The sequence below is a fragment of the Bison bison genome, unplaced genomic scaffold (genome assembly GCF_000754665.1).
Source record: "Bison bison bison isolate TAMUID 2011002044 unplaced genomic scaffold, Bison_UMD1.0 scf7180017864307, whole genome shotgun sequence".
Taxonomy (NCBI): Eukaryota; Metazoa; Chordata; class Mammalia; order Artiodactyla; family Bovidae; genus Bison; species Bison bison.
In genome coordinates this window covers 10,168,774-10,193,719 of record NW_011494879.1, presented here as the reverse complement: position 1 = coordinate 10,193,719, position 24,946 = coordinate 10,168,774, and the positions used below count along the sequence as shown (strand labels likewise).

The 24,946-nt window shown below is 43.9% G+C and overlaps 1 protein-coding gene across 2 annotated transcripts in view; it reads left to right on the top strand.

Annotated features, from left to right (window-relative positions):
- Window positions 1-24,946, top strand: part of NBAS (neuroblastoma amplified sequence) — a 334,237-nt gene that overhangs the window by 308,004 nt on the left and 1,287 nt on the right. For both annotated transcript variants that reach the window (XM_010852089.1, XM_010852088.1), the window contains 3 exons: window positions 2,897-3,036; window positions 7,161-7,299; window positions 13,464-13,592. In XM_010852089.1, the coding sequence (XP_010850391.1) occupies window positions 2,897-3,036; window positions 7,161-7,299; window positions 13,464-13,592 (408 nt within the window). The remainder of the gene's footprint in view (window positions 1-2,896; window positions 3,037-7,160; window positions 7,300-13,463; window positions 13,593-24,946) is intronic.

Sequence of the window (24,946 nt, the reverse complement as noted above, 5' to 3'; positions counted from 1 at the left end):
GATGTACTCCTTTCCCAATTTTTATCCAGTCCATTGTTCCATGTCTGGTTCTAACTGTTGCTACTTGATCTGCATAAAGGTTTCTCAGGAGCCAGATAAGGTGGTCTGGTATTCCCAACTCTTGAAGAATTTTCCACAGTTTGTTGTGATCCACACAATCAAAGGCCTTAGCATAGTCAGTGAAGCAGAAATAGATGTTTTTCTGGAATTCTCTTGCTTTCTCTATGATCCAATGGATGTTGGCAATTTGATCTCTTGTTCTTCTGCCTTTTCTAAATCCAGCTTGAACATCTGAAGTTCTTGGTTCACATACCATTGAAGCCTCATTTGGAGAATTTTGAGCATTACTTTGCTAGCATGTGACATGAGTGCAATTGTGCGGTAGTTTGAACATTTACACTGCCTTTCTTTGGGATCGGAATGAAAACTGACCTTTTTCAGTCCTGTGGCCATTGCTGAGTTTTACAAATTTGCTGGCATATTGAGTGCAACACTTTAACAGCATCATTTTTTTAGGATTTTAAATAGCTTAGCTGGAATTCCATCACCTCTACTTGCTTTGTTCGTAGTGATGCTAAGGCCCACTTGACTTCACACTCCAAAATGTCTGGCTGTAGGCAAGTGATCACACTGTATGGTTATCTGGGTCACTTTTTTGTATTGTTCCTTGAATTCTTGCCACCTCTTCTTAGTATCTGCTGCTTCTGTTAGGTCCATACCGTTTCTGTCCTTTATTGTGCCCATCTTTGCATGAAATGTTCCCTTGGTATCTCTGATTTTCTTGAAGAGATCTGTAGACTTTCCCTTTCTATTATTTTCCTCTGTTTCTTTGCTTTGATCGCTGAGGAAGGCTTTCTTATCTCCCCTTGTTATTCTTTGGAACTCTGCATTCAAATGGGTATATCTTTCCTTTTCCCCTTTCTTCGCCTTTCTCTTAATCACTACTGTTCATTTATTCTCTGTCAGGCATTAAAATTTTAAGTAGTGGGGATAAACCAGCAAACAAATGTTTCTGTTTTCTCAAACAATTACGTTATATGTCACAAACTTATAAGTGCTAAGAAGGAATCTAAAGCGAGGGAGAGAAATGGGGTGGGCGTACTCTAGTTTATCAGGGACAGTTATGCAGTGCATTCCCTGATAAGATGACATTTGAGAGATTTGAAGGAAAGAAATGAGCCATGCAGGTGTTGAAGCAAGAATGTGCCAGGCAGTAGAAGGAGATCAAAGTTCCTGAGGTGGAAGAAGGCACGATGAATACACAGAGCACCCTCGAGGCCCCGAGGCTGGAGAGGAGTTGCAGGTGGCGAGGTCAGGTAATGACAAATGGATGCTTTGACTTTGAGAGGATTTTTTTTTAACATTTCTTTATAAATGGGCAAGAAAATGTTGCCAAATTCCCAATTAGACCACTAATTTAAATAATTCAAAGCTTCTTTAGCTTACCGAGTCCTCTAGTTTCAGAACATCTTTATCTGAGCATAATTATATATTGGCTCTGCCACTCACTAGCCATGTTACCAGGACAGACAAGCCTGCTTCTTCATCTGTAAATCGAGGTTAGTAATACCTGTGTTGTTCTCTATACAAGACTGTTATAAGGATCAACTGACTGACTGTATTTTAAAATTATTTCAAAAACTAGAGGAAGTTTTGGGGTTATTAGTTGTTAACTCCATGCAAGAATGACATGGGGCTTTAAGTCGGGTTTTGAAGGATCTGACTGGTTACTGTGTCAAGGATCTGACTGGTTACTATGTTACTCTCCATAGTAATTAGCAGTAATTACATGGTACATATCAACTTTTGTGAAAACTTAGAATTCATAGTATTAACTTTTTCAGGTAGCTGCTTAGGATCAGAGCTGGGAAGACCATCAAATCAAATATTTTGGGAACATGCGTTAGTACAGACAGTTTAGCAAATACATAGGTAACATCCATTCTCATTATCCTTGCAAGGTATCATCTTGAGTCTAACATACCCAAATACAGAGGATATGTTTTAAGAGAGGCTAGGAAACAGTAGAACCAGCTTTTGGCTTTCTTTATATTTAAAACTGCTTTCTAGCTTAAAAGAGCAAGTATTTTCTTCTCAGAGGTGTTGGAATACATTACTGCCTTAATGTAAAAGAAGTATTATTAGGTTATTCAGTGGGAGGAAAAAATAGTTTTTAATTGACAGACTTCTTTAGAAATGGAGCTGTGAATAAAAGATACTTTATCAATACTTTGATTTATAGCAAAAAATTTCCTTGTCATATATGCTTTGTGTGTGCTCAGTTGCTCAGTCATGTCACAAGGCTTCTCTGTCCATGGGATTTTTTAGGCAGGAATACTGGAGTAGATTGTCATGCCCTCCTGCAGGGGATCTTCCCAACCCAGGGATTGACCCCTGTCTCTTGCGCTTCCCACGTTGCCAGGCGGAGTCTTTACAACTGAACCACCTGGAAAGCCCCAAATGTACTTTAATAAAATCTTGAATTTTCAATTACAGAAATATTCTACACAGTATGAAGCAATGGCAGGATAATTTATTGGCTGACGTTGAGTATGATGAACTGCTGTAATTTCACGTGAAACTGAAGTGTATTTTTAAATGAGATACACTGAATGCAAATAAGTCAGTTCTACGAAAACCTACTTTTTTGAATTTAATTTGGTAAAGAATGTGGAGAACCTTCCTATGACTTCATTCTAAGCAACGTTTAACATAAATGTTTGAAATTGGGTAAAACATAGAGCTTTTGAAGGTTTTGGGGGAGTAAAGTTAGGCGTTGTTGACAGTTTGTAAAAATTTCTGAAAGAGCATTTAATCCAATAATCCAATTTGAGTTTTTCTGGAAAGCAATCCAGGAGGCTTCGCCATGGGTTTCAGGTGTGTGTTCCCTTTCCAGGTGGACGTATCTGACGTCGAGGATGAAGAGAAGCGCTGTGAGCTCTTCACGGAGCTGCTGGAGGCCAGTCACCGGGAGGTGGAATTCCAGCACCTGGTTTTGCTCCTGCAGGCTTGGCCGCCTATGAAACGGGAGTACACGTGAGTACTAACATACAGGTAGAGTTTGGACACGACTGAGCGACTTCACTTTCACTTTTCCCTTTCATGCATTGGAGAAGGAAATGGCAACCCACTCCAGTGTTCTTGCCTGGAGAATCCCAGGGATGGGGGAGCCTGGTGGGCTGCCGTCTGTGGGGTCGCACAGAGTTGGACATGACTGAAGTGACTAAGCAGCAGTAGCAGCAGACTTCTTTTTAAAAATTTTTTATTTGTTTTTCAGTTGGTTTCCACCAATTGCAATTTTATGTTGGTTTCTACTGTACAACAACTTGAATCAGTCATAAATATATATACATACATATATGTATATGTATGTATGTATATCCCTTCCCACCTGTGCCTCCGTCTCCTTCCCCCATCCCACCCTTCTGGGTTATCACAGAGAACCAGGCTGGGCTCCCTGTGTTATTTAGTAAGTTCCCATATAACAATTTTACACATGATAGTGTATATAAGTCAGTGTTGCTTTCTCAATTCATCCCACCCTCACCTTCCCCTGCTGTGTCCACAAAGTCATACGCTACTAGATTCATCAATACCATTTTTCTAGATTCCATGTATATGTATTAATATACGATATTTTTTTTTCTCTTCATGACTTACTTCACTCTGTATAAGAGACTCTAGGTTCATCTACCTCACCGCAACTGGCTCAGGTTCATTAAAGGTAGACTTCTTTTGTTTAGATTCTTGGTGTAAAAAATCAGTACCTGCAGGAGAGCCAATGAAAGAAGGATATAAAATCAGTATTAGCCTCTAGATGAAATTAGAATTATTTTTCTTGAAATATCACGGTTTCTTTCCATTTCTCCTTAGCCCTAAACACAAATATTTTGTTTAGAAATAGAGACAATGCTTGATAATAACATCTGGTTAAGGATATCAACAAAGGTTCCCGGGTGGCTCAGACAGTAAAGAATCTGCCTGCAATGTGGGAGACCCCACTTCAATCCCTGGGTTGACAAGATCCCCTGGAGAAGGGAATGGCAACCCATTCCAGTATTCTTGCCTGGAGAATCCTATGGACAGAGTAGCCTGGCAGGCTACAGTCCATGGTATTGAAGAGTCACACATGACTGAGTGACTAACACACACACACATTTTTGCCAAAAAATGTTTTGATGTTCTTTTAACATGGCTTACAATGCTAACTTGAAAATCCATGGGGAATAAATCGCTAATTCCCGTTTTTTGACAGCACACGGTGTTATGTGCAGTTGACATATATTATCACTTCACACAGCAAAGCTACTGCAAGAAGGTGATGTTATCTAATTTTACAATGAGAAAATGGAAGCTCAGAAGTTAAATAACGTCAGGCGTCACCTGGCCCCAAGGTGGAGGAGGCTGAGTTCCAACAGCTGCTGGAAGCTTCAGCCCATGCTGTCTCCTTGTGTCACGCTGACATTGGAGCCACATGGAGTAGTCACATAGTCCTTGCGCTACCAGCCACGGGTTTCTGTGGAAGACGTGGCCAGATCTCCTCTGAGCACATATGCTGCCTGTCATGAACCGCTGCTCCTTGCTGGCAGAAATCGAGAGTTTCCGCATCTGATCCAAATGCCTGGGGCAGGCCTCGTCTTTGCGTTCCTCCCGTGTCAGTGAGCACTCTGTACACCCAGGCCAGCACATGTCGTCCCACTTCAGACATGGCAGAAGGATTCTTTCCTGAAAATAAATTATTCCGTGAGCAGTTTAGGACTGCTAAGGAACATCTAGGCAGGCCTCTCCCCCTCGAATGAGACCGTTAGGAATTTATGAAGCAAATGGAGGAGAGGGTGTTGTGGTTTGCAATTTTAACCAAGTGTTTTCATAAGGGCAGGCAGCAGCTTTTAGATCTCCATCTTCTGTGGCCGCGGTGGCAGGCTGACATGCCGATTCTGAGAGTAGGTTCTTCCCTTCACTCTTTGAAAGTCTGCAGTACAAATTCTCATGTCAAAGAAACTTTAGTCTTTTCTTGTGACAGTCCCTTGAAACAGTATTTCCATTCGGTCCCCAATTATCTGGGCAGAGCAGCCTCAGGACCTGAGGGTGCTTGTTAAAAGCAGAGTCCCATGCTTGACTTGCTGAGTCCAACTCACAGGACCTGGGCATAAACTTCTTAGCAGCTCCTAGGAGACGGTAATGGGAAACAGAGGTGGGCCCCACTGGTTTAGACTGTCAGTACGGCTTCACTTTTTCAGAAAATCATTAGGGTTGAATTACTTCATTTCAACATATACTCAAAATGAATCTCTTAGTCCAGAGAGAATTTTTTAAATTCAAAATATGATACTTCTGGTAGATTAGTTAACTTTGGTTCTGTAGTTTCTGTAACTTGGAACACTGACCATCTCAAGTTACTCACCCTCAAGAAGCAAGCTCAGCTTCTCTTAAAACATTTACTGCATTTAAAACATTTAATGAATGCATTTATAAGCAAAAATAGGTTCATTTTCAAGATACAGTCTTACTTTGGTAGTCCTGTGTGAAATTTGTAAATTGCTATCCCGTGTTTGCTAACCTCCTTTATGAAATCATTAGCATTAGAACCAGTCATGAGTATCGTAACCAAGCATTAGTGATCCACCTAATCCTCGTACCACCTATGTCTCTACCTAGAGATAACAAAGTGATAAATCAAGTCCGTTTCTGCTTCTTTCCTGGCTCATCATACAGTAAGAATGTATGATGGAATACCTGAAACGGGCACTTTAAAGTACTTTTGAGTACTTTTTCCCCCCAGACAACCCAACGTATGACTCTAGGCTGTAGCACTTTCAAAGCAACCAAATCAGGGGAGTGGAGTGGGAGGGAAGGATTGCGTGGCAGCGGCTGAATGTCGCCAGTCAACACAGTCAAGTTCACAACTGAAGACACCTTGATCCACATGACTGCTGATTTATCAGTCCCCACTTTGGGTTTTTAGTTTCAGTCCCTTGTAGACCCTCAATCCATACAAGGAAAGCCTAATAGATTTGCATTCAGAAAGATCCATAGTGTTCCTCCAGAGTGTCACAGCTGGCTGGTGGAAATTCCATTCTGATAGTTGTTGTCAAAACCACTGGATGCGTTGTGTTGAGGAACCAGCATTTTTGCTGCACGGAGGCGGCCTGTTAGGGAAAACCCCTGGGGGGCTGGGTCCAGACTTGAAAGAGGAAAGCAGAGGGCGAGTCCCGAGTGTGTCTGAAGACGACTCCTCCGTCAACCAGACACTCTCCCAGGCTTTGTTTGTACCTGGAAATAAGCGGCATCCTTTGTCCTCACAGGTTGTTAGTTTGAGCTAAGACATGAAGGCTTTGCCAGAGGCTAGTTCTGTGGTGTCCCCTTGTTGCACTTGATGTTTTTCTCAGGCACAAGCAAGGAAATTCTTTCAAGGGAGGGACCATCCTTGGGTACTCATTGTTTTCGAAGCTATAGGTGTGCTTTAATGAGGCAATAAACTCTTGATAAGTAGTAAAATTATTGTACAATGTTGTAAGTAAATCAGTACCGCAGAGTGAATGTACCCTTCAGTTGTTTCTTGAAATATAAATTGTGATGTTTTTTATGAATTCAGAGTAGTGGTAGCCAGAGAAGGGAAGCAAAAGACAAACTTTTGTGCTTTTACGTCTCAGAAATAAGAATAATAATAAGATGTGCCTGCTATCGAGAGTGACACTTCACATGACAAGCACCATTCATTAAGTGACGCAAGGAAAACATTAAATCGCTTTTTCACAGTGAAAAGAACCGAGGCCCAGAAAAGTTGGGTGCCCCCCCCATAAGCATGTAACCAGGCTGAGAGTATTTTAGTCATCTCCGTTGAGTCACCCAAGTAGCCAGGGAGCCAGAATGTCAGCCCGAATGGCTGGGCTTCGAACCTCCTGTGCTGGTCAGCGTCTACCCACTGCCCCCATGCTTCTGGGCGCTTGTCTACGCTACAGCAAGCTCTTTTCCCTCTGTTTGATGGGGTCTTTTCTCCAAGAGAGACAGAAAGAAATACATCATCCTGATTATGATTGCAGTTTACCAAAAGCATTTTACTTGAACAAGTGCGATTTCTTTTCTATTTTTAAATTTCTTACCGCAATCATCCTAAGTCTCATTGTTTCGAATGCCTGCTTTTTCTCCCTTCAAACCAGCGTAACCAATAATCCATGGGTGAGACTGGCCACAGTGATGCTCACCAGATGTACAACGGAGAACAAGGAAGGGCTGGGGAATGAAGTTTTGAAACTCTGCCGCTCTCTGTATAACACCGAGCAGATGCTGCCTGCCGAGGTGAGTGGATGCTTCAAGTGGCTTTGCTGGGGGTCATCCCTTTCCTTCCCCACCTCTTTATTAGAAGCAGTATCAGCGACTGTGCTTGGGTAACGTTTCGCCTAAGTTTGTAAAGCCCGTAATCTGTAACAGATCAAGTGAAGAAGAGCGGTGCTGAAAGGATGCTTTGAGGTCTTTTTCTCTTTGTTGGAGCTCTGAAGCGGTTTTCTTTTCACAAGTCCCTCAGTAGAACCCAGTTTTTTGGGGTGGTTTTTTTTTTGGATGCCCTTTTATGTCTAACTCAAGTTTCTGTTGCAAGAGGTCGCAGTAGTTCAAGTGTCGTGTCTGCCTGACCCAGGACAGCTGGTAATGTAGTGGTTACGTTAGTGTTCCTTGGCGGGTAACCAGCCACTCTTGATTTTCATGTACTTTTGGACATCGTTGTAATAACATTTTATAACCACAATATTTATTCTCTGTAAACATGGTAAAAACACATGTTGACCTGTGTTCTGTATTTGGTCCCATAACACAACTGTCCCAGAGATATTTATGTTATATATCCACATGCGCTGCTGCTGCTCAGTCACGCCAGTTGTGTCCGACTGTGTGACCTTATGGACTGCAGCCTGCCAGGCTCCTCTGTTCATGGAATTCTCCAGGCCAGAATACCAGAGTGGATTGCCATGCCCTTCTCCAGGGAATCTTTCCAACCCAGGGACCAAACCCGGGTCTCCTGTATTGCAGGCAGATTCTTTACCTCTGAGCCACCAGGGAAGCCCTATGCCATTATCCAGATGCTTAAATTTAATTTGTAGATTGCTCAAATAATATATTGCTGAGGCCAGATCCACGGCAGGGGCTGTAGCTAATATGTGCTTATTTTAGAATGTAATATATATATATATATTGGATCTGGCCTCAGCAATATATTATTTGAGCAATCTACAAATTAAATTTAAGCATCTGGATAATGGCATTAAGTTGATTAATTGATGTATATATATTATAATACATTATAATATATATTATAGTATTATAATACATTATAATATATATTATAGTATTATAATATATATTTTACATTCTAAAATAAGCACATATTAGCTACAGCCCCTGCCGTGGATCTGGCCTCAGCAATATATTATTTGAGCAATCTACAAATTAAATTTAAGCATCTGGATAATGGTATTAAGTTGATTAATTGATTTTTGAGTTTTTACCACATAGGAGATAAACTTGAAAATGGAATTGTAAATATGATTTTTTGAGTCTTCATTGTAATCACGCAAGGAAAATGTTCTCATTATGAATGCACACTTAATGAATTGTTTTCTGAATGAAGGACTGGCTAAGTGTTTTTTGATTGAATTTAAAATATTGAGTCCGTTTGAAGATGTCTTCACCCACCAGAATGACAAAATTATTCTTTTAAATAATTAAAGTACCAACACCAAAAAGCAGCCCCCCTTACTCCGATAGCCTGTGGTTTCCTTGTGTCCACGCCCTCTTGACTGGTGGTCGGCTCTGCTGTGTTGTGAGCACCTGGAGAGTGGGAACCGTGGCTGCAGCGTCTCTGTTTCCATCAAGGCAGGATTCAGCAGACTGCAGAGTGGGGACTGAACACAGCTGGTTACCCCCACCAGGCTGAGTAAATAACATGCTTTTCATCTTTGCCTTCACATGAGCTAAGATCACACTCTGTTAGGTCGACTCCAGACGCCAGAAGTGTCCTGCTGTCAGTGCTACTGAATCTAGGTTAGGGAAGCATTACTTCAGATCACTGGACCTCCATTTTCCCATCTCTGAAACAAGGGGCAGACCCCGTGACGTCAGAGGGGGCTCTTACTCCGCTGCTCTGCAAGGTCTCATCCTGGGCGGAGTGTGAGCCGAGGCTGTCTGTTCTCTTCATCCTCAGCATGCAGTCCCCTGCCTCCCACAGGCCCATCGTTCTTTTGGGGTGAGGAGTGAAGTGCTGTACTGAGCCCCACTTTGAAGCACATCATTATCCCTCCTCTGATGTAATTTGATGAGATGAAACATCATTATCAAGAGTTCTTTTGCCACAGTGCCTTTTTTTTCTTTCATTTTTCTTGTGCTGCTCTGTCTTTTAATTGGGTACGTATATAGATTTTTTTCCCCACTAAGTATGCCATGATTGAAGGAACTTTGCAAATCCTCTGTTTGTATTAATCACTAAATGTGCTGAAATGTGAATTAGAATTGTTACAAAGGAGGGAACAGTCTGATGACAAAGCGGAGATGTGTTGTTTATTTTCCCACCTTTGGAAATCACTTAGTCTCATCTCAGACTTCCGTAAGGTTTAATGTCACTGTGACAGTAAAAGTATCCATGACTCTTCTTTTACTCCAGTACCTTTGGCTGCTCTGGTGCATGGTGTGTGAAACGCAATGGCCTAATTATCTCCGACAGGACTTAAAGGGGCTTACTTTTTCCATCATCCCTGTTTCCCATCCCTCCCACCAAGTTCCCATATGTAGAGTTTTTTTTTTTTTCCTTTATGACTTTCCATGACCGCCTGCTGCTGCTCATGGTACTTGTTTACTTATGGCCCTGGTGGTTGTGCCGATGGCAAATATGACCAGAAAGATAGAAGTCACTGTCTTGGACAGGTCACGAGTCTCCCAGTCTTGAAAGTTAGGCATCCTCCTTCCCGGCTTGTATCCATGGCAATACATGAACCATCCTCAGGAGTGGGGGATCTGTAGAACAGGAAATTGGCAACTTGGCATAAAACAAGCTCTTGGCATTTAGATTTAAAATTCCCCATCACAGCTATTTGTGGCAGCTCCCGAGGGTCCATGTGGAGGCACAGAGAGAAGTAGTGTTGCAGACGCCTTGGCTGGGTGCATGGGCGTCCGCCGCCTGGACGACCCCCCTTCTACTTCTTAGTGTGATTGTTCACTCTCACGGTTGAGGCACTTCTGATGACGTCAAGAGCTTGATTTTTAGAATCAATGACCCCTATTCCGGCACACTTTGTGTTCCAGGCCCTTGCTGCAGGCCCTGGCACACCTTTAGGTGCTAGATCCACCCCCCGGGCCAGCAGGAGTCAAGGACCGCAGTGGACCAGTCTTGCTTCTCTGACAACCATCAGCCACAGGGCCCAGGGCATCCCCCCGAGTCCCAGTCCACAGTGGGGACTGGCTTGCAGGACTCTGGCCGGGCTTGGGGCCCTGCCCAGCTACTCCTCTTCGTTCAAGGCTTCTCGCTGTTGTTCTGTGTCCTGATGGCCAGACAGCTTGAGCTGTGAAAGTGCCTTGCAAAGGGTTCCGTGGTTCTCTTTGCTCCTTTCACCTTTCCTGTAGCGCTCTAAATCCTTTTGTAAACATCCTAATAAACTGTCCTCTTGTAACACAGGGGAAAATGCCTGATGAGTATAGTATAGTACTTAATTACAAAGTATTTAGCCAGTAACTGTTCACTAAGATTAAAAAAACACTCAGTAGCTCTCATAAAATGAATTCTTCCATTCCTGGGTGTCCTTATCTGACTGTGGGGTACTAGCCATTATGCCTGCACAACAGGATTTAAAGGTGATTGCCATAAAGTTTCCATTGAAGCTTAGATCAGCTTAGTGATATGCTTATTCTGAATATTGCAAGTTCCTGAAAAATAACCTGTTTACCAATTTCTGATAACTTATAAGCAAATATGAGTGTTAAGAGAGGGATGTTATACAGATAATTTGAGGCTTCCCTGGTGGCTCAGATGGTAAAGAATCTGCCTGCAAGGCAGGAGACCCAGGTTTGGTCCCTGGGTTGGGAAGATGCCCTGAAGAAGCGACTGGCTACCCACTCCACTAGTCTTGCCTGGAGAATCCATAGACAGAGGAGCCCGGTGGGCTACAGTCAGTGAGGTTGCAAAGAATTGAACACGACTGAGCAACTAACATTTCTTTCAAATAGCAAGCAAGTTTGGAATACAGAGAAGGAAAAACTTTCTTGCCCTCAAATGAGGCAGATAGATGAATGACCACAGTAATACAAGGTGGCAGATAATGTAGGAAATATCTGACGAAGTAGAGCCAGCATGTAGGAATGGCAAACCTGGGCCATCAGAGGTGCTGCCATGGGAAATAGGGTTTTCCTGTGCCTGTGTAAACTGAGACCCAAGGATGAGTTGAGAGTTGATCACACAGAGAGACAGCAGAGGTTGTATCCATTGTGTGCGAACACCCAGAGGTCTGTGAGAGCCCACTGCTCCCTGCTGGTAGCCACAGGCCACATGTGGGTACTAAAATTAAGTTTAAATTAAGCAAAATGAAATGAAATTAAAGGTGTAGTTTCTCAGTGGCACTAGCCACATCTCGGATGCTCACAAGCCCCGACATGGTCCTCAGCTGCCCTGTGGGACAGCGCGAATGCAGAGCGTCCCAGGATGGGAGGAAGCCTTCCTGGGCGCTGCCTTTCATGAACTGTGCAGGATGGGGGAAGGGAGCCGTGGTTCCAGGGAGGCGGGCAGAGGAAACAGGTCAGTGCTGTTTGGGCTGGACTGCCACACACCCGAGTTTATGTTTCATCTTCCCGAATGGTTTTTGCAGGTTTTGGCATCCCAGGTTAAACGTCCACGTTTCTCTCTGGCCCAGATGCTGGGTGAGACCCCTGCGTGTGTTGCGTGTGCCATAAGGCACACAGAGCTCTTTTCTGAATTGGAGTCCTTGTTTGAAGCCCGCGTTTGGCAGAACTGTTTCCCTGCCAATATTGATCTTGTGTGGCACAGTCTTCTAGTCTGGTTTCCAGCAGTGGCCTGCGGGGTGCACACTGAAGAAAGATCGTGAATGGAATTCCAAAGAGACCTTTACCCCAGACTTTAAATAGGAGCTTCGTTATGTCAGCCTTATTTTATCCACTCTTTATAATAACCTAAAATACTTAGGACAATACCATGAATGTAAGTTTTTCTTCTCTGATATGCTACTGTTGGCGCGTAGCACAAGAGTAGCAGGATCATCAGTCCTGCACAGGGCAGTGATTCTGTGTTCTTTCAAAAACAACCCTTGCTTTATGTAACGAGGTCGCACTCATTGTCTGGTCTTGATCCAAGTGTTCCGTTCTTCACAGCTAAAATCAGGACACCAAGGGAACGTGTAACTGGGCAGGGAGGAATAGCTTGAAAATTTATTTTCTACACTTTTATACTTTTGTTGTGAAGCATTATTATATTTATCTTATAGAAAAGGCTGCTCTCTGATGACAGATTCAGCCAGCATGAAAAAGAGCAGTAAACTAAAATTAAATTTCAGCTGTAAAGCTGAAATTAAAGTACATCTGTGGCGATCTGAATACATTTTCATTTTTCTGGACCACAGATAGTTTTCATGAAGAAGGAACATCTTGAGTATGTCAAGCATTCAGTTCACCTTGACATTAACTCTCAGTTCAGTTGCTCAGTCGTTTCTGACTCTTTGCAGGCCCATGGACTGTAGCCCGCCAGGCTCCTCCGTCCATGGGATTTCCCAGCAAGAATACTGGAGTGGTTGCCACTTTCTACTCCAGGGGGTTTTCCTGACCCAGGGGTTTAACCCGAGTCTCTTGTGTCTCCTGCATTGGCAGGCAGATGTTTTACTACTCATGTCACCTGAGAAGTCTTGACGTTGACCATGAACAGGTTTTAAAATGTTTAAATTGCCCATTTCCTTTGTTATACTAAATTATAACTAGATCTTTGGGATAATATTAACAATAATAGTTTTTGTTGTTAAGCATCTAGTATATGCTGAGCATTGAGCATCATTATTCACTAACACTTATTCTCACACACACGCAAAACACAAAATAGTAGATACAGTTACCTCCATTTTACTTGGGAGGAAACTAGGGCTCTGAGAGTTCAGAAAAATAAATTCCAGCCCTCTAACCATCCAGTGGGATCCTATGCAGCCATTAAAATAGCAGTATTGTAGATGAATATGTGATACCAGAAAGATTTTATCAGTTAAGATTGTGAATCGAGTGAAGCAGGTACCAAACCCTACATCAGAGTGGTCCCCTGTGTGTCTTTTGCATAGTCACCTCCCCCCCACACACACACACCGCCTACACACACACACACACACATGCACGCGCGTGCGCGCACGCGTGCACGACGCCTCCAGAATCATGCCGGGGCTGTGATGCATTCCCTTTCCTTCTCACTCACAAAGTCGCCCTTGTGGTTCCAGGGGGTGAAGGAGCTGTGCTCGCTCCTGCTTGGTCAGGCCCTGCTGCGCCCGTCCCTGAAGCTTCTCCTGGAAAGCCCGGACGAATGTCTGCACACCATGGCCTTGGACCACATCACCGCCATCGCTAAGGTACTCCCCACCTAATTCACTCGTTCTTGCTTTGCAGAGACATGCATTGGTATTGCGGTTCTCATCAGTAACAATGGTGATTTACTCAGGACGGTTTTACTTACACTCTGACCACAATAGCTGTTTGTTTGTCTACAGTAGGTATTTGTGGTTTGCAGTAGATATTTGTTGACAAAACATTTTCTAAGCTCCTCCTGTGCACCACAGAGTGTATCTAGTGCCAAGAATGCAAATTCGGATCAGGATGCATTTTCTCTAGAGAAGCAGAGTATCGAGTCTCTTTAAGAAAATTTCAGGGCTGCCTAGCACTAGAGGACTAGTCTTGCCACTTGAAATCTGGGACGAGGAGCTCCTGACATCAGGCGGATTTTCTGTGCCTGCATGTGTTTGGTTATGTACTAATTAAAGGTGAGAAGGAGTCCTGTTAATGGCACCAGTGGAAATCTCAAGCTTGAGTTTCCTCCGGCAGCCAACACCGCCACTGAAGCCCATCCTGGCTTGTAGAAATGGGAGCCAGTGCTGAGGCAAGAGAGTTCTCCCTGCAGGCTGGCTGCCTTATTATCATGAAGATAATGTTTTTAAGGAAGAAACTTGCACTTCCCTTTTTAAATTTTACACATTAGGTGCTCAGAGTTGTGTTTCATTTCATACAATGAATTTGCATTGTATGATCCTTCTATGGGACGCTCACTCTTTCATCTGAAGTGTATATGTGTGTGCTTTAACAACAGTGTAAGAGGATATCTTCTAGGGACCAGAGAAGGTAGGTGAATCCTAGGGCAAAGGTGCAGTGACGAGATAGATGAAAAGATGTCTTGGATTTATAGCTTTGTTAATGACAGGGGGTGCAGAAAGCAGGACGTAATTGCCTTTGGAAATAGTCATAATGAACAAGATAAGAAAACTGTCGTGCCTTTATTCATATTTTCAAAATAATGTAAAGTTTCTGTATAGATTTTATTTTTAAAAAATGCCTTTCATTATCATTGATAATTGAGCATAATAGGGGCCTTTCTGGAAACTAGGCTGAAGTATGAAATTGAGGGGACTTGTCTAGCAGTGCCTCTCTGTGCTAAAATAAAAGTTGCATAATACTGGGATTTGCAAGAAACTGAGAGCTGCAGTAAGATTTTTTTTCTTAGCTGATTTTTTATTGGAGATCCAAGACATCAGGAAGAAGGGAGAACTAGAGAAAATCAACTGTGTGCTGTCAGTGTTTTTCTTCCATCACCACCTTGTACACAGTATTCATATCTGTACTCAAGTATTTCCAATGGAACTTGCCATGGGCACCTTTGAGAATAAAACAGTAATATATTAAACATTGCTGTTCCCTGTTCATGCTGTGTAGAGCGTTCCTGATGCCCTCATGAATTCCCTAGGAGTACAGATCGGTTTTCATTGTAAAGATTCTTGATCACAAATGCATCAGTCAGAACTGCAACTAGAAGGGGAGCTCCCTAACTGAACCAGCCCTGCTGACTGCCTCACCGCCCCCCGACACACACATACTATCAAAATAAGAAACTGACGGGGATGTTGCCAACACCCAAGTCATTTATAAATGGTACTAGTTTGCCTTTGTAACACTTTATCTGCACATTTGATATGCAGTCTTGTGCTAAAACTCTGAATCTTGAATCATTTTGACTGTGGCTGGTTCAGCCAAGGTTGTGATGAAAACATCTGAAACCCCTATGGCCTTCACGTACAGAAATCAAAGCCAGAGGTGTAAATTGCTGAGGCGAGTCTGTTTCCTACCACTGAGACCCTTCTGGGAATTCAGTAATGACACTGACTTGTAACTTCTCTGCACTAAGATGAGCACTCATGTTAGGCTGGCCCATCTGTGACCTTCACATGTGTTCACGGAAGATTTCGCATCCTCAAGGAACTAAAGTGTTGCTGAGTTTTCCAATTTTTAAACATTTTTTAACTTTTGTTTTGAGATAATTTTAAGCTCACATTCAGTCAGTCAGTTCAGTCGCTCAGTCGTGTCCAACTCTTTGTGACCCCATGAATTGCAGCATGCCAGGCTGTCCATCACCAACTCCCGGAGTTCACTGAGACGCACGTCCATCGAGTCGGTGATGCCATCCAGCCATCTCATCCTCTGTCGTCCCCTTCTCCTCCTGCCCCCAATCCCTCCCAGCACCAGAGTCTTTTCCAATGAGTCAACTCTTCGCATGAGGTGGCCAAAGTACTGGAGCTTCAGCTTTAGCATCATTCCTTCCAAAGAAATCCCAGGGCTGATCTTACATGACTTTAGTATCCTTATAACCAGGACATTAGCAGAGGTACGATCTCTGGACCTTATGCAGATTCCACAGTTTTAAGTGCCCTTGTATGTGTCTGTGTGTGTCCATGTGTAAAGTTCTGTGCAGTATTGTCACATGGACATTCATGTGACCACAGTGAAGGCTGCTCATCTCTTCTCCATCTCTGTAATTTTGCTGTTTCAAGAATATGATATACGTGAAGAGAAATTACTGTGATTTATCATTGCTCTCCCAGCACCATTGAAAAGTCATGTTACCCTTTTCTAAGGGAAGAGTTTCATTGGGCCTTTTTGCAGGGCTCCTGTCAAGCTATTTTACATCATACTTGGTTTTGTAGTGAAAAATACAACGTGAAAGATACTGGTTTTCTTCTTTTGTGTTTATTTTGCTATTCACTCTGCCCATTAGTGGGCGACTCTGAGTTCATCAGTAACTTGTTTCTCCCTTAATGGTTGTTGGCAATAGTTTCTGTTGATACTAAAAGGAAAAAAAAAATTGTTTTCAGAGAAACTCCTCTGATGGGTGTCAGTCATTCTTGCACAGTGCATGGATCCAGGAGAAAAAATGCACCCCTCCCCCCACTTGCTGATAGTGTGTATTGGTCATAATATACTGACAGCTTCATAGGGGTTTATGTTTCAAAGGATGATGCTTAAATGCTGATGCCAGAGACGGGGGGGTTTCTCCTCCAATAGCGGTGTTCACTTCCCTAAGCTTTTCTGAAATTGCAAACCTCTGGTGTTTGGCATGTCCTTCTTACCAATGGCCAACAGCCTCTTACCCTGGGCCAGAAATAGAAAGACCTTCTTAGGATTATATCATTGGTGAATAATTAAAACCCTGGTGTGGTCCATACTGTCAAATCACCCACTCCATCAGCCTCAGTGAGATTTAGAGCTTACCTTCAAAACCTTTTTTCTCCAAGAAGGATATGCCGTGATGATGTGTTTAAATCTCCTCTCGGGGATATTTTCTACTGGGTGGAAGTCTCTTGACTCATTTCATCAAAGTAAGCAGGTCTGTGTTTATAATAGCTCTGTGGACTACAACATCTTCCAATTCATAATTCCACACTTACGGTGGCCTTACTGCTTCCTCCTCTTCAGGGCTGCTCGTACCTCTGTCCCCACCTCACATCGCAGGGACTGGCCTGGACCACGTACCTATTAAAAGAATCATTCATGGAAGTGTGTAGGACCTTTGGCACCTAATTAAGTGTTTCTCCCTGATGCTAGTAATAGCTGTCTTCCAGTACCAACTGTGCTGGATGTTATTAAAGGCCCTTCCTCACTTCCCCTTTTTAATAATCCTTTGGGAAGATACCATTCTGGTTTCATAGATGAAAACACTGAAACTCAGGGGTCATACAGCCAGCAAGCAGCCAGAGCTGAAACTGAAGCCTTAAATCCAGCATTCAGCACCTGTGTTTAATCATACTGCTGCTTTTGACCTAACTGGTAGACTCTCTTGTATTGGAAAAAGGTTATCTCTGTAGAGAAGTGGACTCTCTGAAGCATCTTGAACCATATAATATCAGCACTGAAAACAGTAGTACAGAGCTGGTCTGACAGCTTGCCTGGTACAGCGCTTCCTCTTTCAAATTCCCCAAGTCACTAGGCCCTGATGGAGCCCGACTAGGGTGGGAGCCGACCAGTCCTGGGTGCCCTGTGTCATGTTTAAAACCCTCACAAAAGAGCACCTCCAGAATGAAGGATCCTTTGAGTGCATGGCCCTCAGTCCTGCCCAGTGGAGTTGTTTCCATATCGCAGTCCTTCATGTTTTTAATAAATGTGATTCTTATCCCTGTGATTTTGCTGCGAAGGCACCAGACATCACCCACAGTGACCAGTGTCTCGGTTGGAGGGAGAGCTTTAAAGGTTCTCAGGAAAGCAGGCTTGGGTTAACATATTTACAGTCAGCCCTTGGACAGCACAAGGGTTAATCTAGGTATTAGTTAGACTTGGCCCTCCATCTCCAAGATGCCTCTGCATCCGTGGTTTCCACCATCCAGGGACTGATGTAACATCCAGGCAGTGATGTAATGTTTCCTACTGAAAAAAAAAAAAAAATCCCACGTAAGTGGCCCAGGGCCGTTCAAACTCACGTTGTTTAAGGGCCAACTGTGTATAAAACCATGAAGCCTTGCTTCCTTCGTTCCCCCTTTAATTCAATCCAGATTTCCACCAAGGCCCTCCCTGGTGAGCATCCGTGCTACCATCACGCTCCCACGATGTTTCCTTCTCTGCTGAAGTCAGGGGCACACACGGCCCTCCCGACCTCGGCATGCAGGGAGAACAAGGACCTTGGGCTGGGCTCTGGACTACTCTGTTTGGACTTTGGTCCACAAAATCCTTCTTGGGCTTTGGCCCTAACGTCAATGGTCTTTTTCTAAGCATATCCAAACCAAGTTAGGCTGAAGCGATCCAGTCATGCGGAGAAGAATCAAGCAACTGATTTCCTGTATATGTTACAGATGCCACTTGATGTTAAACCAGTCTCTTTTTACAATCACTGTTCTTGCACCTCTTTTAGTCTCAGAATTTCGGGCATATATCTACTTATTTCTAACCCGAACATAATCCAAACATGTTACTTTCACCTGTCATCCTTCATTCTCAGCTGGTGGTTAGTCTTGATGAAGGAAGCTCTGCTACTGCGTATCTCCCAGTATTCTCAGCTGGTTGCCTCTAGCAACAGGCAGCTCAATCCCTATGGGTTAACCTGTGAGGTTTCTAGACAGCTCTGAGGGGTGGCTGACCGACTTGGTGCAAACAGACGTATAAAGTACCCATTGTGCACAGCCTGATACTGTGTGCGGGAGTGAGGAATGGGTAGGACATTTGTAAAGATGAAATATCATCCCTCTGTGTAGAGGAATTGTGTCAAGGGGACGCTGACATATGAAACAATAGCACAAGGAACTAAGGAGGATGAAAAGGGGGCAAGTGTAAAAGTGTGGAACGGGCCAAACTCAGGGCCCCAGAATGGGTCACTGAAGTGACCAAGCTTGGATCATCCTCAAAGGTTCTCTCCCGCTGTCAGATCCTAAGTCAGAGGACTGTCTGGATTTTGGCTTCAGAAGAGGCACACTGCTCATCCCAGGCCAGGAGTGGGCTGAGGGTATTCCAAGAAACGAAGTCTGAATGGCCTGCAAGTCAATACAGAAAACAAAAATTTATTTGCGGGCATTTTTCTTATTCTAGGAATATACTCGTGTTGCCCTTTTATTTTTCTGTACTTTCAGTTGGTATATTTAATAACTCTTGCTAGTAATAGTGTTCTTTCCTGAAGTAAACAGGGAAATTATATCAAATAATCTTCTTTAAAGTAATTGAAATGAGGTCCTGCATGCATTATGCTACTGGGATTTCAGCTTCCCTCATTACTGTAATTACTCTTAGCTTCGTATAGATCCATAAAATCAAAGATTTAATTCAGAGAAGGTTCATTACCTATTGTTGAAACAGGAATTAAGCAGATAACATTTTAATGGCTTGGAAGACAGTAGTGCTTTATGCTTTAATAGATTTTTTTCCCCCCAAGATCAGCAAAGTTTCTTTTAGTCTCAAAAATTAATCACCAACCAAAAAAAAAAAAATTCACTGATAGAGAAGACAAGCCTTTTACTTATTTCGTGAAGTATGTAAGCCCTTCTCCTGTGCTTTATTCCTGACTTGTGTGACTGTAATAACTCCAGCCATTTTCTGAACTTAAACTCTACACCAGGCATTGTGCTAGGCACTTAAACACATAGATTATCTCTACCCCTGTCTGTTGTCTGTATTTCACATGTGGAAACTGGGGCTCTGAGAGATTGTCCTCAACAAGGTCACACATCTACTTAGCTAAAAATCCAGGATTGGAAATTGGTCTCTAACCCAGAAGCCTCTCTGCCTTCTTTTCACAAGACAGCTCCTTCTCACTCCCATTCAAAGCTATTTGATCAGAGGAATTAAATCAGCTCATCCTCCTGGGCTTCTCTCATATTTATTTCAAACATCCAACTGACTCCAGAACTGACAAAATATATTTTCTTCCCCAAGCCCTAAAAGCATCAATCAAGCCAATGTCAGGGATGTGTGATTCTCCCCAGACCATATACCAAAGTGATTCCTGATCAATTAAAAAATTAGATATTTTTTAAATCAGAAAATATTATATATATATATATAAACACAGACATACACATACACACATACCATATCCTTCCAGGAAGTATAACTTTTAAACCAATAGGAAAAGAGTCATAAAGGAACACATCCTTTCCTGATAATATACAAGTGTAAAACTCCTACAAGACTACAAATAACCAAATAGAATTGCAAACAGTAGATTAGAATGTCTGTTAAAACTCAAATCAAGGTTAATGTTTAAGTTACAAAAGAATTCTTCACATGTGTACAGTGATGTTGAAATTCCAATAAATGAGTAAAAGATTTGACCTTTCCCATAGGAAAAAATAAAAATGACAGGAAATGTATGGGGAAAATTCATTCTTGGTAATAAACAAATTCAAATGAAAGCATCTTTGAGATACCGATACATATCTCCTAAATTAGCAAAGTAATTTTCTTTTCAAAGTAATAACATCCAGAGCTGGGAAGTTTACAGTGAAGCTGGCACCTCCTCCCCTGATGGCAGCACTGTGTGCTGGACGGTCCACATCACCATGTCACTGCTTTCTTCTTGTACCTGCAGCCAGGAGATGTTGTGGGTGCTTTGCCCCATGTCATGGTCTGCTTGGGCTGCCATAACAAAGTGCCACAGGGCAGACAACCTTTAAATATTAGAAATGTGTTTTCTCACAATGCTGGAGGCGCAGCGTCCGAGATCTCAGGAGCTGGCAGGATTGATTTATTCTGAGGCCTCTCTCTGTGGCTTGCAGATACTGCCTTCTCCCTGCGTCCTCACGTGCCTTCCTCTCGGCTTGCGTGTCTGTCCTCTTCTCTTCTTATAAAGATACCAATCAGATTGGACTAGGATTCATCCCCATGATGCAGATGGCTCGTTGACCTTATTTACCTCTGTAAAGGCCTCGTCTCCAAATGCAGTCATGTCCTGATGTCTTGGAGGTTAGGACCGCAACACATGAGTTTGAGGGGACATAGAGATGATTGGATGGCATCACCAACTCAATGGACATGAGTTTGAGCAAACTCCAGGAGACAGTGGAGGACAGGGAAGCCTGGCGTGCTGCAGTTCATGGAGTCACAAAGTTGGGCACAACTTAGTGACTGAACAGCAACAACATGTTCATCCCATAAGACCCCAGCCATACCGCTCCTAATAAAGTATCCTAAGGGGCTTCCTTGACTGCTCAGTCGGTAAAGAATCTTCCTGCAGTCCAGGAGACCCGGTTTCAATCCCTGGATTGGAAAGATCCCCTGAAGACGGAAATGGCAACCCACTCCAGTATTCTTGCCTGGAAGATCCTATGGACAGAGGAGCCTGGTAGGCTACAGTCCAAGGGGTGGCAAAGAGTTGAACATGACTTAGTGACTAAACCACCAAGGAGATAATTCAAATAAAGAGAGTATATGTGCAAAAATCATTCATTTTTAGTGTTTCATAATGTCAGGCAACTAAAGGAAATCAGTCCTGAATACTCATTGGAAGGACTGATGGTGAAGCTGAAGCTCCAATACTTTGGCCACCTGATGCGAAGAACTGACTCCTTGGAAAAGACCCTGATGCTGGGAAAGATTGAAGGTGGGAGGAGAAGGGAACGATAGAGGATGAGATTGTTGGATGGCATCACCGACTCAATGGACATGAGTTTGAGTATGTTCTGGAAGTTGGTGATGGACAGGGAGGCCTGGCGTGCTGAAGTCCGTGGGGTCTCAAAGAGTCAGACACGACTGGGTGATTGAACTGAACTGATGTATAGTAGGAGAAGCTAAATAACTTGTTCAATAGACTATATTGTAGCCATTAAATTTTTTTAGAATGAAAACTATGAAATATTTTTTAATAATTCTCAACATATGAGAAAAGTAGGATACAAATATCACATGACCTGACTGGACAAATATATCAGCATGTGGATAATCAGTGGAGAGAAAAGGTAGATAAAGTCGTGTTCTTGAGGTGATCCTGATATAGAAGACTTCTTTTTGTGTTTTAAGACAGTTACCAGCTTTTTCTTTTCATTTCAAAAAGAAAAATAGGTTAGAAGAGCAGTTCTAACTGGTAAGACAGTACCAGGCTTCTGTGGGTAGGTACCACCAGATTTTTAGTGCCATAAGTTGGAATTTGGTCACAAACAAGGAAAATGAAGACAAGTTAAGGCCTGACAAATTAATGTAGCAGCTCTGACATGTGGCAGTGATGCCGGGAACTCTACTGTACTGAGAGGAAGGAGCCAGGCTGGCCTCGGTGCCCCCAAGGCAGGAGGCTTGGTGTGTGGAGAGGAGCCCGTCTTGACTGCCGGTGACCTTGGGTAACGCTTTCCTTCTCTGCCCCTCAGGCTCCTCTTGTTTAAAATGTGGGTGTTGGAATGGGTCCTTCGAAAAGCCGTCTCTTTCTTTATTCTTTTGTTCTCTGTTTTGGCCCACATGTGTAAATAAACATCTGCGCGGTCTTTTCCTTGCACATGACATTTATCAAGGATACTCTGGCCATGCATACATCCTACAAAGAGCCAGAATCGGGGAGAAAGTCAAAGAAAGGAAATAGCATCAGCCACTTTGTTTCTCCAGCATTTGTTTATGAGAAGCCAAATCAGAATCTCCCCCTTACCTTCCCTTGGCCACCACCCCGGCTCACAGGAGGTCAGTAGTCTCTGCCTCTCTTTAGGGAACCTCTGAGCACGCAAGGGCCAAAGGCGGAACATCCGAGTTCACGGCCATGACTTCAGCCATACGTTTTCTCATCCAGGATTGTAGATAGAGAGCTTTTGGGGTTGGGGAGTGGACACCCACTGTGCCCCAGCTCCCACCCTGCCCTGGGACAGGGCAGCTATCCCCAAGGCACATCAAGTGGGACAGTCCAGTTTTCAGGATGTCCTCATGCTGGAGAGAAGCAGACAGAAGAGAGGGGGTCAGAGGGGCAGCAGCCGCCGGCGTTGACAAAACCCCTGTCTCTCCTTCGAGCTGGAAAAATCCATCATTCCCTTTATAGGAGCCTGAATTTCAGGCCCACAAAGGGAGGGTTCGTGAGTCAACAGAAAGAATAATAAAGGTGTCCTAGCCTTGAAGACTTACTCAGGGCAGCACAGAAAGTATCAGCCTGCACTGTTTGGACTTGAGCCTTTTATCCATGTGTTTTTATCAAAAACATTTGCCTGTAGCATCCTGGCACACGCTGTGCTTCCTCCTGGACGGTTAGGTGGGAGGCTTCTTTATTTTTAAGGGTGAATCAAAATAACAGCACTCACAGTGAGTCAGCTGCCCGCTCACATGTGTGTGTGCGAGTGTGTGCTTGCACGAGTGTGTTTGGAGGCAGCGGAGTGCAATGAAAGCATGTGAGCTTTGGGGTTACTCACCCATTCACACATTCGTTCCACAAATCCTGCTGAGTTCCTGCCACAAGGCCCACGCTGTTCTAGGCGGGGTAGGCGGGGGCTGCGGGGTCCACAGAGGAGACAGCATCCCTGCTCTGGGGGAGCTCGTGGCCTGGGAGGGGGAGGGGGACACACGGTAACCCGTGAACCCATCAGAGAGGAGGGCTTCTGGTCCAGCTCACCACGGACCCACCACATGACACGTGATGCCTGACTGTGACCTCGCTGAGCCCTAGTGTGTGCATCTGTCGGGTGAGATCGGAGCCGTCTTAAAGAGATGTTGTGAGGCTTAGAGAGAAGGTGCCTCACTCAGCAGCATGTGGAGGGGTCTCAGGATGCAGCTGGCATGGTGATGGGATTCGGGTCCCGATTTCCCACTTATGAAGCAAGAGAGAGAGGGAAAGGAAACACACAGAGCTCATAAACAGCCCTCAGGTGGTGGGTGGAAGCCTCTTGTGCTCCCTTCAGCAGATACACTAGTCTTGTCCCAGCTGCTTTTGCTACCACCTCTGAAAAGACAAACAAACAAAAGATGCAAAATTGAGTTCCCCTTCTGTCTTTCGGAGTCCGAGGTGAGCGAGTGGAGTGTAAGTGTTGATGGAAGGGAGAGGCTGAAGAAGGGAAGCCCAGGCTTTGCCAGACTCTCAGTGCTGAGGCCAGAGTCTCCTCCTGCCGTGTACACGTGCACTTCACAAAAATGTGACAGGCTTCAGTGGCAGGGGCTCGGCCAGCCGTTCAGCACAGGTTGATTACACTGGATGCTGAACTGAAAGACGGGTAAAAGCCTCTGTGCCCTGTAGAAGCTCCCAGTGCAGCAGGGGAGACGGACAGACCGGTCACTATAGCCCAGCCCCAAGAGGGAAGAGGGGTGTGTGCGGCGTCTGGAGTATGGAGGGAGCGGGGAGCGGCTTGGATCGGATGTAGGGGAGACGTAACCCAGAAGGCGACACTGGAACTGACATTTATGTGGAACTTGGAGAACTCCATGGACTGTATAGTTCATGGGGTCACAAAGAGTCGGACACGACTGAGTGACTTTCACCTTCACTAGAAGGATCACAGGGGCTAAGATGGGTGCCATCTGCTAGTGGGCAAACTCTTATTCTCAGGATTTCTGTTACTCTTATCCTTCCAGCCAGTAGACACCTCTGACCTCATCTTCAGCAGCCTTGCCTCATTGTCAGGGAGCACGCAGCACAAGTCCATGGTGTTGAGCTACATAAGAGAGTTGGTCTAAACAGGAGAAAACTGGCTTTGAAATGCCACATTATCTCCACAGTTCCTACAACCAAAACTATTAAGAGTACACAGTGACATGAATTTGAAGCTGTCTTTGAAGCTGTTTTTTAAAAATGTTTATTTTGTACTGGAGTATAGCCAGTTAACACTGTTGGTAATAGTTTCAGGTGGGCAGCAGAGGAACTCAGCCACACACGCACATGTATCCAGCCGCCCCCAACTCCTCTCCCATCCAAGCTGCCACTTAACACTGAACAGAGTTCCCTGTGTGAAGCTGTTTTTTTTTTTAGTGTAAATGAGAAGCCCTGAATTTTGATCTTTGATTAGTGTTGACT